The sequence below is a fragment of the Varroa jacobsoni genome, unplaced genomic scaffold (genome assembly GCF_002532875.2).
Source record: "Varroa jacobsoni isolate VJ856 unplaced genomic scaffold, vjacob_1.0 scaffold_462, whole genome shotgun sequence".
Taxonomy (NCBI): Eukaryota; Metazoa; Arthropoda; class Arachnida; order Mesostigmata; family Varroidae; genus Varroa; species Varroa jacobsoni.
Window position 1 is genome coordinate 18,507 of NW_019213364.1, and position 15,975 is coordinate 34,481.

The following is a 15,975-nucleotide window of genomic DNA, read 5'->3' on the forward strand; positions in this document are numbered from 1 at the left end:
CACTTGCGCCATCTTTTCTTAAAATGGGAGGTTTAGATCTACGCATGAATAAATAATTCAAAGAAGAAACTATCTTTTTTCAAGTTTCAAGAAGTTCAAGAGGAATTTTTGTGGGTTCACTGTTATATCAAAGGCCAAATTGGCATCTTCAAATTATGGACACAAACGTACTTAATCTTCAGCAAACATTTAAGAACATCGAGCGCCAAAGCATCATCACTCATAACTCAGAGCTAAAAATATTATCGTAATGAAAGGCTAATGTTCCAGAAAAACTTTCACGATAATTGTTGGCACGCTCGTATATGTAGAAGTACAGCATTAAGAACCCTAGTTTTTCTCGCATCAACTATATTAGGAATACGCTCCGAGTTCAGAATCTTCCTTTGTACATTAAAAAAAAAACTCCAAATATATTAATGAAAAATGAGAAAGACGAGAAAGATAGTTGTACAAGATCCAGTAATATCGACCTGGTGATCTCTCTTACTCTGGCATTCCTTCGCGCTTAAAATAACACAAAAATAATCCGAAATATAAAATTGCGACAAGTACCTGTCAGTACCGTTATAGAGAGTCCAATTGTAGTCTCGAATGTTTTTACACCTCAGAACAATTATGGATAGTAACACCGCCAACGAACACTTACCTATGCACCCAGTAACCTTTATGTAGATTACATGAGAGATCGAATGATTCGAGTTTATTTATTGGATACCATCGTTAGGTTTTCTATCAGATAGCTGACTGCTAGCACAGAAGAAAGTGTGTCCCTCAAATTTATCACGCGTACAGGTTACGCACTATTACATCATCAAGTCATGTAGACTGTCTAGGATTCTCCTATGTGGCCATAAATCACATTTGTCTTTGGAGAAAACCACTTGATCAATTTTGCTTGGTAAGGACTGTGATAGCACAGACGCGGCTCTTTAGCACACATTTAGAATGACCGCCTAATTGCATCAGTGGCCTACTGCGATGTATACATTGGCATTATTGATCGACGTAACCTCTTAGGCTAGAACTTTCCAACAAAGAGCTCGTGATTTATTTACAACTAAAGATGCTGATGCTTGGTTCAGTGTTGCATTGCAATCCATCGTTTTTAGACTATACCCCTGAGCATGCAATCTGCAGCACACGTAAAAATCGAAATAAATATAGCAACGATTTATCTTTTTTTTTTCTTGTTATTATATTTCGTTATCAAAATGAAAATAGTAATACACGGAAGATTATTATGACTGGCTGAGTTAGTCAACTGGCATAAAAATGATGTAAATAAAAATGTAAGTTTGAAAATTCACAAAATAGATAATCTTTGGGAAACTTATTACTGGCTCCTCTCCGGTGCTACACTATCTATGGTGCAATTTACTTCAGGACAATGCAAACGACGACGAAGTTGTAAGAGAAGCTGTGCGTCCCGCGTTTAAGTTACTGCGTTCCTCCACTAAACGGAGCAGCTCTACCGCCGCCAGGTTTGTTGCGTAGTACCTTTCATTACAGCGCCGTAGAAAACGGAAGAATGGTGAAAGGCATATTGTACGTAGAGGGAAAATTTCTACGACAGTCATTCCCGGCAAACAATTCTGGAGGGCCTGCAATAAAACAAAGTAAACACTTACACATGTTGATTCTAGCATTTTACTTAAAGTATGTAATATGTTACCAAAGTGCTCTAGTAATAACATCTTTTTAAACAAGTTTACATTTTAACTTTTAACAAGTTTACATAACTTCAGTAAAATTAGAGATATTCTGGTTAATGCCGACTACTTAATTACCTATTACTACTAATACCCATTATGCAAAAAAGTAATACGTTTTTAATAAATGGCATGTTCAACGCTCAGATGTAATAGACTAGCCTGAGTTTAATAGTTTCGACAGGGGGCCTTCGGTATCTGAATCTGTGCTCCTTTGAAGGTTTTGCATGAAGTTCACTGGACTTTGAAATAACTATTAGTACAATCATCTTAATTTTTGTGTTCTCATTTGACTATATATTCAAAGGAAATAGGCAGAAACCTACGGGAATCCTCTACTAGCTATACTAGATATCCAATAACCGACAAATATAATAGGACATTCTTAAACCACTAATTTTTTGCTACTAGTAATTTCCCATCAACAAGATTATTAACTGCAGATAATAATGATGGAACTTCCCTAAATCGACTGTATGGACTTGAATGATTAAGAAACAAATCTTTATAACTTTGTCATTAAATTCAATACACATCATTTGCTAAAAAATAGTGCTCGAAGAAACCTAGGCTTGTTTCTGTTGTTTTGCTTATATGTGATTGGTGTAACGATGTAACTCTTTTGGGCAAATTTTGAAGATTACGAATCTTTTGAATCTTGAAGATTACGAAACCATGTAAAAAGCGCGACACATCTCAAAAATCGATCACTCACCTCACGTACGGGCTGTATTACTGCTAGAACCGGCTCTAGGTCATAAGGTTGATCAAAGGAAAAGGTGAAACAGATATGATCGATGCGGGTAGCTGCGAATTCGACTTCATCGCATACATATGCTAACAAGAATACTAGGCCTGCCGCAAATCGAGAAACCGTTTCACTAAATGTCACCTGTAACGACAACGTTATTAACAGAATCAAAGACGCATTGTATTTACCAAAAAAAAGTATCAGCTAGACAGTAACATCTACTTGGTGTACATTTCTTTATTAGGCTACTATGGTACGTAAGTGCAACAAATAGGAAACCTGTCAACTAAATACAGTAAAAGTTCACTTCTAAGAGAAGTGTCCTTACGGATTTTGCTCGACGAACTTAAAAGCTACCTCAAGTAGAAGTGTATGAGCTGAAGCTGAAGTAAGCGCTTCTAGTTCACGCTCAACTTCTCTTAAAAAACGTGCCCGCGCTTCATTTGTGGAAAAATCGGCGTCAATCGTAACTATGATTTCATTCTTTTCCGCGTTCTCCACAGCTTGTGGCGGGTGATGTGCCCCACCGGCAGTCCGGTTACGCGGAAACATCATGTGGAACAGATCGAGGAGGCTTTGTTCGATGAACTTCGATACCGTAACAACGGAACAGCATTCTCCCGTTGTGACACGCATCGCATTGATAAGATCATCTTTGGAAATACTTCCAACACGTCTGTGCTCGTACACCCTCTCATCCTGTTCGGGATTTTTAAACACCTGAAAATGATGACATTCATTTTGTTGTGATGAATAGAGTTCTCTGGCCGCCTGTGTCAAACTTAGCCAGTGTCACCTATCGAAAGATGCTCTCCACATGTAATTACACGCTTTGTATATTTAGTGACAAAGCGACAGAATAGCTTGATACAGCTACAAGGTTCACGTATACCCGCAATTAAAGCCGACTAATACTACATATACTACTGCGCGATGCTTCTTCCCTCAGGCAGAGCAACAAGCTTATTTGTCAATAACTAGAAAATAAAGACAATGGTTACACAGAAATGTGTGGTGTGCTGCCTTAAAACGACGGGAAAAAAACACGATTTTGCTCACCTATAAAATGATTATAGATATATATTATCATCCATCAATTTCTTAACTAACACACTGCCCTAGACGCTTGCCTGTGGGTGAAGCTCTTGCAATCGACGAAATAGTTCTTCAGCGTGGTCTTTCCACCAGTTAGATTTCCCCCTGTCCTCAAATGATACTACATTCCATGCACGACCTTTTGACAGCGAAGGTTTCGTGATGCACGCACAACTCAGCTGTCTCAATGCTTCCACTTCAGGTTTGATTTTTTTTATGTGAAGCCGACTGATATACATATCAGAGACCATTGTTTTCGAGATCTCAAGCTTTTCACGCTGTCGCTTGGTCATATGATCAAAGAAATCGACGTTCTCCTTGATCGTATCAGTTTGCCACTGGACAAAGCTTCGTGAAATATCCAGGACGGTCCTTTGAAACTGATCGCTGAGCTGGTAGTTCAGTGAACCACACAACTGTCCACTCCTGTCTACCAAGCGATCAAGCTCTAAAGCTATCTCTCTTCCAATAGCTAACTTATAGCCGACACAAATGAGATATGTTTCTGAGTTACTGCTGCGGCTACAGGAAGGTTTGCGGATTGTCACCTGTGTAAAAGTTTTGCACAGGACATGGAGAAGCTCTCGGGTTTCTCGGTGGAAGTATGTAAACATCTTAATAACGAACGATCCACCGTCTCGAAGCAGACGCAACGCAGAACGGGTTTCGGCGTAAAATAACGACAGTACCTTCATTTCTTGTTCGGCTGGGCAGTTCTGACAGTCAATGCTACCATCAGCAGTCACAAGGTCGTACTGTTGCGTAAATTCCTGATTGAATTCCAACGAGAATATATTTCCAGTTCCTAGTGCTCCGAATATCCAATTGTCAAGCGTTTCAAAGATAAGTCGATCATCAACAAACGTGCTTTCTGTTGAGTTTCCTTCAAAATAGGGATTGAGAGTTGAAGCACGCCAATGCCACTCTTTTGAAGAACCGTACTTTTGCAAAAGAAATTGCTCAAGCGCTGTAATAAATGCACCCGGTGCTTCGCAAAGATGGAACGACTTCAAGCTGGCAGACGGCACCAGATCCTGGTCATGTGTCGATAAAATTTCAAAAAACTTCAAGAAGGCTTGTGTTACTAACGGTACATTTTGGCCGATTACGTGACTTAACTTGTAGCTAACGTGTGACGCTTTATTACAATGCGATGTGTGCTTACGCCACAAAATCGGATCCTTGTCGTTAAGCATAGACTTCACACAATTCAGTTCTGTTTCAAGTTCAAAAAATTCTTGTTGAATTCTATCTCCATCTTCGAACGTTAGCTCTATCTCTGGGAGGGATATTTGAAACACACGCTCAAAAAGCTTTCGGGCATCGTTGCGAAGGATGTCAGTTGACATAGTCCTGTAATACAATTAACAGATTTCGAAGTATACAAATGTTACGTACAATGAGATGCACAACCTTACCTAGAATGACCTAGGTGACTTCCTTAACGTAAGTACAACTGAATTTACGCGTCTTATACTTTACGAATTAAAATTACGCGAATTTTCTTATAAGTTAAAATATTATTCTTTTGGACTCTGTATGGGCTTTATTAGGATCTCTGCGACGCTTCAGCTTTTCCAGCAATAATCTCACAGATTATTGCTGGAAAAGCTGAAGCGTAATAGGTATCAAAAAACGTCGATCAATGTTTCAGTAATGGCACTACCACAAAACTAGTAACAGTGAAATTCAAAAAAACCTTATATATGTTTTAGAGCTCTGATCACTTTATATATATAAAGCTTCACTTAAATGACATTTGGATATGTCCAAATTTCCGCCTCAACAAATATTTTGATATGGTCGTTTGTCCGCGCTTCTATTTAGTTGATGTTTTAATAATTACGGGGTAATACTACAACAATTAACCCGTTTCGTTCTTAAACATCGTATATTGCGGGACATACGAGTCACATCTCCTTGATTAATTATTACCGACTTCACTACAAAATACATTCATTTTCCGCAGAACTTGCTAATATATTTTCTGATTTTCCTTTTAACCCTGCGGGATTCAAAATAAAGCAGTCATTTCCTTGCGTGGCTTGTATTCGATTACAAGATGTTGAAGGAAAAATACCTGCCATTTTATCTTTGCCAACATATAATGCTGTGCAAGTAAGCAACCAACTTTAAATGTCTCACAAGTAACGAATTTATGAGTGAAAAACAGCATGAATCTTCAATCTACATATCACGCGATTATAAATTAGATTTTTTTTGAGTAAGTCACCTCTAGCTGGTTGCAAATTAGTTAACTTTTATTGTGCTTTTGTGAAACAAAACTTTGGATGGACACAAAAACAAAGACTGGATTAAGTTATTCTTAAGGTATTATTTTAATAAACTTTATTAGCAAAGTTACATCAAAACTACTTTTAGACAAGATGTGGAAACGCAGAATAGCGATGTTCAATTGGCTCAATTTCTTACTAATTGATACTTCACTGTAAATTGCAACATATATTGAGAAAAAAATTCAAGCAAAATTAACTCGCGATGGTTAGAAAACTAACCGTGCAAATACTGGGCAGTTTCATAACTTGATATATCATCTTCTTCCATGCCATAAAGATGTCTAACTGAGAACAAAAATATTTGAAAAATCACTAATGTAATAATTTGCAAATTTACTTGGTCTAATAACCGGCCTAATAATTAAAATGTATATCGGATTTGACAAATTCCAAGGAAGCGAAACGTGGCGTTTTACTATTCGACCTTAAGGAGAGACCAGTTAAAAAATTTTCTGCGCTAGTCGATGGAAGCCTCCACACGTTTCAAATTTTAAATGTATTACGTGTTACAAATTCATTTAGTGAAAGGTAAGAAGCGAGGTAGATGTCATAATGTGCCCATATCGTTGAGTTAAAGAGACTGCAGGTCAAGATCTTTAGCAAAACAGGCATACCTATCGTGCGGTGGGTGATATTTAGAACGGAGATTAATCCACACATCGCAGTCTGCGCTGTCCCTCACGGCACCAGTCGCAGCAGATGTGGTAACTAGAGGTGGGTACACGCGATCTGAATTTCAGCATACCAGTACCGTGAAAAAAAGAACCATGCAGTATCAAAAATCGCGCATTTAGAGTGAAGGCATTAAGACGGAGTAATTTATATTTTATATATAGGGCAGCGTTTGCTCTTTGTTTAGCCATATGGCTTATCTTTAGATGTTAAAAAAGTTTGGAAAATCTGTAATTAAAATTCAATAGCAGCGTCTAACTATTTAAGGATTTAAGCATTCTCTGCCGAAGTTCTACACCTTCTAGTAATTCAACGTCACATCATGAATTGTTCAAAAAATAATTACATTGGTTCATCAGGCTTATCCACCATATATTTAGCGCGACGTCGTCTTCAACTGGCAATTTTTCATGTCCATAGCACTATTATAAAATCCTGGTATTAATTTTGGTACTGACTACCGAATAAACTCATGGCACTATTCATGCCTTCTACCTAATGCCATTTTTTGTTAAATAATAATGCATTAGATACAAGAAAATGTAATCCATATACTGCTCACTAAATTCTACTTTAAAAAAAATTCAAAAAGCAATTGCTGTTTTTTCGATCCCAACCGACAGATTTTTAAGATTAATTCTACCAGGTTGTCATACTACTCAAAAGTGAACCGCGAACCCAAATTCTGGCTAATGAAAGTATAGCTAATGGTTTCAAACAGTGGATCTTCCGATAAAAAGACAGCCTCGTGGATGTAACGTGTGAGCTATGAAATAAATGTTTGAAGTGTGAAAGAACGGCGAAACGAAAATATGCATAAACGAAGTCTATGCAGACTTTGCTGTGTTCCGTCAAATGGTCCAATAACTGCTCATATTTTTTCTTTCCTTGATTTATCTGAGAATAATAGAAACCTTTGGGGTCGAACTCACCCGATCCTCCGGTAGAACCTCTGCTCCACGGCCGCCAGCAAACACCTTGTCTATTGCTTTCACGAGTCCTGTCGAATCAACATCATAAATAGTTTGGATTGCTTATTTTATCACTTGATTCAGAGTGTGATTAATGATATATTAGGTATTACCTGAAGACCGTCACAGGGGTTTCTATTAAAATATATAAATTTCTGTGTTTCGCAATTTAACAATGAGCTTCGCTTAAGAACAATTCCATGTAATAATGGAGCTGATAAGTTTACAAAATTTCCGTGTGTTCTAGCTGTAATGGTATCTGGCGAACTCAAAACGTGCAAGCACCAGCTTAGCAATAGTGTTTTCTTGGAACTGCCACATTATTTTTATGTTTACTTATTGGTTATGACCATTAGCTTTTAATACGTATGGGCCCCTCGATGATGACTCACAAGCTCGCCTAAAATATAAGTCTTCTTTTCAATTTTACCCGTGGCTCTCAATAAGTCGGTTATAGTTATAGTCTACTATGTACTTAGATCGTTGTTTACGTCTTTTACATTACTATATCCACGTGCGAAAATAAATTGAAGGGTCGAGTTAAAACGTGAAGTGAATTCACACCATGAAACAAATTTCATATTTCCGCTGTTGATTGTTATATATATAGATGTACATAACCTCACGTTTCATTGAAGAGCAGACCACAGCTACAGTCCAATTGTGGGTTATTAAAGTGCTGCCTTACTACCAATTCAATATTTTTAGTATAAAGCATACTAGTAGTAATATTTAACTCAATATTAAAAATTATGCTACTAATCGCTTTTAGGTTCGCTCGTGTGCTTATTTAGAAGTTCGTTTGCAAACAAAGAGGTCAACAAAGAGGTTGCAATCGCGGTGTTCGTAACATAAGCTAACCAACGTCTAATGCATTTCTCTTTCGGCACAAATAAACACAACACCTACTAAGGCCTAAGAGAACGCCAGTTCTAAAGTCAACAATAGAAACTAGATAATCTAATGTTTTCGCGATTTGCTACATGGTAATGGGTTGTAACAGAAAGAGTGAAAAAGTAACTAATGACCATTTCGCCGAACCCGCGCTCATATCAGGCAACGGAACCTTGATAAACATATCGGAACTGTCGCATCTGACTGTGGCACTTATTATCTGCTGTTTTAGACAATACAGAATTCGTTATCTTTCGACTATAGCCAAGGCTTCATATGGTCACTTGATTCAAAATTCTCATGCGACCTTGGTCAATTGCGAGGTTCAAATGCATTAATGATTAACCCCTATTTTCTAAGCCAGCAAGAGCATAATTTTAGTTCCAGTAAATAATAAGTTGACGATTTACAGCCCTAATCTTTCCGCTCGTATTTTTTATTATTAACAGAAACCGTTTTCGCGTGTGAAGTCGCTTTGTTTGACTTGCTGGCCTTAAGCATCACAGCAGTAAAGATTAAACCTATGCGCAGTAAAGATTAAACCTATGCCTTTTTGTTTGGCTACTCAATTCTGACTAATTTTTACAGAAATAAAAACAAAATATGAAGTGTAAATACCGATGTGTAAATAAAAGAGCAGATATTTTCCGTATAATATTTTCACTTTTATTATGCATACATATATCTGTGCATATAAGCGTACAAAAATTGATTATACTATACTTATTCACGACAAGTAAACTAAATCACGCTGATTTACGTTTTTTTTTTATTACTACCTACGGCAGAATTCCGCCTTATTGTATTATTAGTACTACACATATCATCGATAATATTATTTAATTCCTTTCACAAGGGCCTTAGCCCATGCGGGGTCCTGCCGCATACTCTTGCACCAATCTTTCGGTAGCCTGTCCGAACATCCACCCGTTAGCTTTATCTGTCTCTGCTAAAACCTTTCGCAGTGATTTTTTATCCCTGACATTTAGCGTATGAAAACCAACGAGTGCATAATCTTCGACCACCGCGGCAATAGCTTTGTTGAGACCCCGATGACGTTCCAAAAATCGATCTTCACCCATGATCTCACAAAGCTTTTCCAGGTCCATTACTCCCGTATAGTAGTCAGTATCAAATGCCAACAAAGCCGGGTCAATAAGATCAAATTTTGACAGAACATTAACATGCGGCATTTCTACATTGATCATCGAACTCAGTGACGTTAACAATATGGCTATATATTTCGCTGGATCCGCGCAATATACCCCGTCAACAAGATGAACGGCTGTGAGGCGAAAATCTTCACGCTGTAACGTATGGAGTATGTTTCGAACACCAGTATAATGCGTATACAGCTCTACCTGTCCGGGACAATCAATTAGCAGATATGTATCAGAGGATAAGTCTTTGAGCTTGGTTTGAAGCCAGTCAAAATTTGTTTCAAGGTATTCGATACAGTAGATTAGCGCTCCGTTTGGGCCGAGTTTAAATGTTTCCATAACATCTGTGACCCGGATCAGTTCGGAAATGTCGACAGAAGCCTTATACGGTAACTCGTCATTAGCTGGGTCAAGGTTGACAGCTGCAAATTTACGACCTTGTTCTTCAAGGTACTCGGCCATGGCAGCTGTATATGTAGTCTTGCCGGAACCCGGTGGTCCAATAATGCATTGACCAAACCATACCATCTTCACTCTGCTGTAGAATTTCTCTCAGATAGTGAATTAGCCAATAGCACTTAATACTCACTCGGTCAGATTCGAACAGAGTTGTGAGAGAATTGCAGTACACATCTGACCTGTCAAGACGACTGGTCAGTCAATCGATAGACAAATATGTAGTAGCAACTTATTCACACATCAACCAAGTATACAACATGCGCGGGTCACCTATCGAATTCTACGAAACCAAGAGCCACCCTTAAGTAAAACAACAAGTACACAGACGATATTTTGATAGGGATTTCACTGGCTTGGAACAAGATTATTGTATATAACGTTTGCTTGATGCAAAACGAGAGACTTCACAGCCAAATTCGGGACTCACTTCCATGAAATAAATTTACTCGGCCGGTTCGTATGTCAGTATTGCAACTTTTGCCGTTGTTTGCAAACATTTGCTCTCTTGTAGATGCCATACAGTAATGGCTTAATTACGTGTGAAATTTAAAATCCGCCTATTTTAGGTCATCTGTGTTTAGCGTATATAATATACTACTGCTTTTTAGATATATGATTAAAATGTACTTTGGTGTTAATATCGCAGACTCACAGTTTTGGATCTTTGTAATTTTGTTGAATTTTATCACGCTAATAGACCATCCTTGAGTAGGGCGAGCAGACGAAAACGTCTGGCAAAGAAGCGCGCGAAAAGTTAAAAATTCGGCTGCTCAACGAGTCGAGCGACATGCGCAAGAGCAATGACACACCCGGAACTCCATGCAACCGTATGGTAGAAACTATTAGGCAAAAATAAGTGGGCAAATTATTTAGAAAAAACTATAAAACGACTCAATACAGATCAAGCGGTCAAGGCTTGGTATATAGAACGTACGACTGCCTCTATCATTAAATGTATAACATTGAGTTTATTAATAGTTTAATCATCTTTTGCATTTCATCTATATATTCTTTCAAATCAGTTCGGATCAAGTTGTAGTTGAATTCTATTGGCAGTGTTCAAATCTAGCGGGTGTATTGTTGGCAGCGTTTCAAAGTCGAACGAATTGAAGGACAGCTTCTATGTCATCCAGATTATTAAAACGCTATTATTATTCTACAGCTTTAAAAAAAATGCACTCCAATTGAATGCAATACAGGTACCATAGTTAACAGCTGTTGAGATACATTGCGAGTAAAAAAAACGACAGGATGAGGCCTGTTTAACTTAGACTTCACGAACTCCTGATACAGTAATAACTTGAAAACAGGCTCGATAATCTGAAACTTAAGTTTCCTGTAAAGGGCACAGCACAGACACGGGAACACTTACGACGAAAAACTGAAGCGTATAATTGATTCTACTGCATTTCGTTACTCCAAAGGTATTCGCATTATTTCCGTCTGTTGTTTTGTTACAGCAAGAACAAACACTTTGGAATTCTTGTAATAATGCTCATAAAAAATCTGAAAATTGTATAATTGGTTTTTTGTTCCCCGTCAATTCGAGTAATAATAATGAAATATTGGAAAGGGACGGTTTTTCCTACCATTCGCAATGCAGAGCGCATATGTACTGAATGAGACGTAACCAGCTCCATTCGTTCCTCTCTCCTTCGACGAATATAAAAACCTACCTTGCAAGCATAAAGATTAGCCTGCAGGGAATTCTTGGTCTCGAATTCTGCTGATTTTACTGATAAATCAATGATCTTCGCTCGGAAGTAGACCGCTAGTAGTTCGGCGGAGTTCCATATAGTAAAGAAACTCGTCCTTGTAGACCAAACTACTCAAATTATTCACTGAATAAGTGAGTAATGTAACTTATATAATGCGATTTAATCATCGCTGGGTAGAAATGCTATAACGTTAAACTACTTACTATAATCCAATGGAGATTGCCTGAGATGACCAAGAAATACAAAAATAAAAAGACGGCCAAGTTGATTTGCATTAAAGATAACACCACATTTTCAAACATACAAGAATATTTCATTTTTCTTTCTTTGTATTCACTTAAATCCCTTTAAAGTTAATTATATGTACAGTGCACTTTGCATTCACCGTGGGGGCGGGCAGTTGCCCCTTTAAACTCCGCGCCAGGCCTCGTCGTTCCAACTAAACAGCGGCGACTGTTTAGCGAGAATCTACGGCGATGTGTGAAGTCTTTTCATTATGCATATACATACACACTTACGTACAAATGTACAATTTTCCATAGACGGAAGTCTTGCGGTGTACCCCCATATATATACGCGTTTTAATACCTCGATATCGCCGATAACGACGACAGCGGCATAAGAATTTATTAAAGAGAGACCCTAAAGACGCAAAGAAATTAAGGAAACATCAAACAGATACAGCATGAGGAAGAAAGATGAACGTCGTGACCAGTCACGTATGATCTATTTAAATGCGTTCGTGGAATTTTGCTTAACTTCGTTTAGCTGGTCGTTGGTTATACTTGGAACACGCCTCTGTTAGCCAGACAGTAAAACACCTTCTGTTTTGAAGTCACGCTGGGACTGGACTTCAAAATAAAAAATAAGAATATATCTCCATCGAAAGTCATCACCTCTTCTACGTGTATAGGGTGAATGTGAAAAAGGATTATAAAATAAGCTGCATTTTGGTGAAATTGGGTAATCAATTAACGAATTATTAATGGAACGCTAAACCTTATTGCGTTAACTGTTTTGTTGCAATCTCTGGCACGTGTGATACCGACTAAGTTAAGTACAGACAAGCTAAACTGTTTACGGTCGAATAAGAAATATTTGCCGTTCTGATGAAACCGACTTGACTATGTGCGTTTTATCGCTTATAATGCGTGAACAAATATATCTATTAGGAATAAGTTTGTAAACTCATGACAAGAGGGATTGGAAAAATAAAAAAAAATAAAAACTAAGCGACAATAGCTGACCGGACAGCTAGTAGGAAGAAGCCTACAAAACCACAAAAATAGAACATCCGAGAAGTTCATATCAGATCCGTAATCGTTTCTTCCCACCCATTTCGATTAAATTGCTTTCATTCACGATGCTTCCTCGACCGATATTCTACAGGACCATTTAGTTGGCTGCAGCTGCTTTCTTCTTATTGTCCTTTTTTCTTAACCCGTCGATATTTCCTGCAATCAAAAAAAAAACGGCGAATAAACATTGTTTCTTAAAAACTACATCCGAGTTGAAATGACCACTGTTTCATTAATTTTGCGCAGGCAGAAAAGCAACGCCAAGGACTTAAATCGAAAATTTGCAGCAATAATTTGTCAAGAGTTAACTATTTAGTCAAAAGATAACTATTAGTATCATACTGATTGGTTGAGTAGTTATTATAGTTAACTGAGGCAGCTGTTGGAGGACTAACCTCTGAGCAATGTGGAATACGAAGCCTGAAATTTGATTGCCTCTTGTGGACTGACAACTGTCGAAATTTTCCTGCTGCCCAAGGCCGCTCTGAGAAGACACCTGTATTCTTTTGGCGGTGTTGGCAGGGATCGCAGTTTTTCCAGCTTCTTTTTTACCTTTTTGGCTGCAAGACATACATTCTATTGTTACTCTTATTATTATAAGTGAGTGACTGTGGTCGCTTTTGAAGAGAATACACACCTAAACTGTGCACGTTGGGAGGTAGTAATTCAAAAAACATAACCCATATATTACACATATCCACTAGAAAATATATATATGGGATAAAGCTCGAGTGTGAATTTGAAAGACAAAGTCATAAAGTACGATTGCATTGGGAATTTTGTAATGCTGAATGATAAGACCCGTCGAATATAAAAAAAAAAAATTTTTTTTCAATTTACAAACAAAACGAAATCAAATTATTACAGAAAAAATTCTATATTATTGTTTGATGAGATTTTCTCAACAGTAACGATCTTGCACTTTCAGAGATAGATATGTTAACAAATCAGGAACGTCTAATCGTGATCACGGCCATTATTTTAGACAAATAATTTGAATGCAGAATGTTAAAAGTGGTATCCAGATATAAATCTATGTTATACATTTGAGATACAGTCTAAACGTTACATTGAATACCACGTTTACATAGAGTTAACATGATCTTATCGATAACAAAAACACTAGGCAGTTGTCCTATTTTTAATTTAATAGATAAGAAAATTTTAGCCTTCCTATGTCGAGCGTCATGAATATTAGAAACCAATATGACGTTCCTAATCTATAATCTGCTGAGAACAACAATCGATCTGCTTTCATGTTACCTAGCTAAATGGTGAAATAAAAGTAATAATTAGAGCTAGAGTGGTCGGAAGTGCCCTTTGAGCTTCTCTTGCTGTTCAGGGATGCAGACACCAGTGGAAAAGACTAGGAAGAATTACGACTTCACTAAAAGGCCCGTATGCATGTAACATTCGTCTAAAAACAGGCAACAATTCATTCATTCTTAACCTACTTGTTATTTAGCTCCAGGATGAGCGGTTCATCGTGTATCACAAGTTTGTGCGACAAACACGTGAACCACGCAAAAATATGACACGTTGAATCTGCTTAAAGCCCTGACAATATGCATCTATGATCGACCAATTTTTACCGCGGAACACATAATATACCGCAAGAGTAACTCGCACATATCACTACACAATACAAAAACCTGCCGACGGAATATAACCAATCTGGTCAAATACTGCTAGTTCAAACATAGCTTTTTGTTTACATTTCACAAGGAGAAAAATATACTTATTCACAACTCTAGTGGCTGTTAGAACTCGGTTTTAAAAGCCGACGGATTGTTCCGTAGTTCGCGGACATTGTCATCGACGTCCATCTGTTGCTGTAGCGAAGAGAATCGCGAGTTATCGTACAGCAGTGTGACATACAGCGTACAGTCATTCAAAACGGATGAGGGCAATGGCCTTTGCTATAATATTTTAGTATCTGACAACACAGAGCTCCAAAAAAAGATTATGCATTTTGATTTGTTTCTTACTTTTTGGCGGCTTCTTATCAATATTACGCGGCGTAGGTTTGTCGTGGCCATCCCACCGTTTCATCGTGATAACTAGCGAGCCAGCCTCTCTTGATTTTTGGAACATCCGGGTTAATTCCGTCAAAAATGACTCCGTTTCGAGCAGCATTTTGCCCGACGGCTCGATCAGGTCTGATGTTAACAATGCCTATGGCTGCTAGCACGTTGACTGGTGGCTCTTTCGTTCTACACGATGTACGACGACACCTTCTCAACAAATGCTCCCGTCACGGGCGGGCGGGCGGGCATGCAGGCACGCAGGCAGGCAGATAGAATGATGAGAGCACACGGCTAACAGAAAAAGAACACATAGAAGTCCATACAGGCCAGTCGTAAACCACCACCCACACTTATCATACGTTCTAGCAGACGACAAGAGCATATCTAGTAATTACAAGAGAGCGCCAGACACACTCTGATTGGCGGATAGAATGATTTAATGACACGGACGACGAAAGAAATAAGTGGCGCGTCAGCTACAACACGAAGTGGAACATTGTCGGACCGACAGATTGCGCGGATGCTGTATTGAAGTTACGATCGACAAACTATTGGGACTTGAGTTGTCGGTGCTGTTGTCTTAATCCATGCAGCTAAATTTCATAATGACAACCTAACCATTCGTAGAAAAAGAAAATATGCGTAACCTTCGTAATTGTTATTATCTTTATAGTTGTATTTTCTCAGCTATTCTCCTAGGTTTAGCTAATACCATAACTTATGTATTTTTTTTTACATTTACCAACTGCATCCCGAAGTTTGTATGTGCGTCTAGATCTTATATAGCCAAAATCTACTAAGTACTTAATTCTTTAAAAAAAAATTCGTTCTTGTCAAATTATTGTATAAGCGGCATACAGGGTGTGTGCACTTGTGTCCAGTTGTAAGTGTGCAAATTTGTCATTTTTGAATGCTGATTTT

The 15,975-nt window shown here is 38.0% G+C and overlaps 3 protein-coding genes across 8 annotated transcripts; all 3 read right to left on the bottom strand.

Moving 5' to 3' along the window:
- Positions 1–688: 688 nt before the first annotated feature.
- LOC111260627 (cap-specific mRNA (nucleoside-2'-O-)-methyltransferase 2) lies at positions 689–11,924 on the bottom strand. 6 transcript variants are annotated; one of them, XM_086968413.1, is made up of 7 exons: positions 10,142–11,924; positions 7,460–7,527; positions 6,470–6,584; positions 3,594–4,911; positions 2,821–3,183; positions 2,428–2,604; positions 689–1,604 (listed from the first exon to the last, which is right to left on the bottom strand). In XM_086968413.1, the coding sequence occupies exons 1-7, from the start codon at positions 10,183–10,185 to the stop codon at positions 1,383–1,385; spliced, it is 2,307 nt and encodes a 768-aa protein (XP_086824539.1). In that variant the 5' UTR covers positions 10,186–11,924; the 3' UTR covers positions 689–1,382. The 6 variants fall into 6 exon arrangements, with proteins under 6 accessions (XP_086824539.1, XP_022689266.1, XP_022689261.1 ...); XM_022833531.2 differs by having other exon boundaries at positions 10,664–10,678; XM_022833526.2 differs by lacking the exon at positions 10,142–11,924 and adding an exon at positions 8,125–8,218.
- On the bottom strand, positions 9,036–10,143 carry LOC111260629 (GPN-loop GTPase 2). The gene has a single exon (XM_022833537.2). The coding sequence runs from the start codon at positions 10,078–10,080 to the stop codon at positions 9,253–9,255; it is 828 nt and encodes a 275-aa protein (XP_022689272.1). The 5' UTR covers positions 10,081–10,143; the 3' UTR covers positions 9,036–9,252.
- A 96-nt stretch (positions 11,925–12,020) lies between the features above and the next one.
- Positions 12,021–15,414, bottom strand: Srp14 (signal recognition particle 14). The gene is made up of 3 exons (XM_022833538.2): positions 15,016–15,414; positions 13,423–13,587; positions 12,021–13,183 (listed from the first exon to the last, which is right to left on the bottom strand). Exons 1-3 carry the CDS (start codon positions 15,161–15,163, stop codon positions 13,125–13,127), a joined length of 372 nt encoding a protein of 123 aa, XP_022689273.1. The 5' UTR covers positions 15,164–15,414; the 3' UTR covers positions 12,021–13,124.
- Between the last annotated feature and the right edge of the window lie 561 nt (positions 15,415–15,975).

Bases quoted from the DNA above. Each gene is read 5' to 3' on its own strand.
- LOC111260629 (XM_022833537.2), bottom strand. From the start codon at position 10,080: ATGGTATGGTTTGGTCAATGCATTATTGGACCACCGGGTTCCGGCAAG.
- LOC111260627 (XM_022833526.2), bottom strand. From the start codon at position 8,216: ATGCTTTATACTAAAAATATTGAATTGGTAGTAAGGCAGCACTTTAAT. The intron at 6,585-7,459 runs GTGAGTTCGACC...GCTGAAATTCAG, and splicing joins AGGTTCTACCGGAGGATCGG to ATCGCGTGTACCCACCTCTA. The intron at 3,184-3,593 runs GCAAGCGTCTAG...CATCATTTTCAG, and splicing joins TGCAAGAGCTTCACCCACAG to GTGTTTAAAAATCCCGAACA.
- Srp14 (XM_022833538.2), bottom strand. From the start codon at position 15,163: ATGCTGCTCGAAACGGAGTCATTTTTGACGGAATTAACCCGGATGTTC. The intron at 13,588-15,015 runs GTAAGAAACAAA...TATGTCTTGCAG, and splicing joins TGATAAGAAGCCGCCAAAAA to CCAAAAAGGTAAAAAAGAAG. The intron at 13,184-13,422 runs GTTAGTCCTCCA...TTTTGATTGCAG, and splicing joins GTATTCCACATTGCTCAGAG to GAAATATCGACGGGTTAAGA.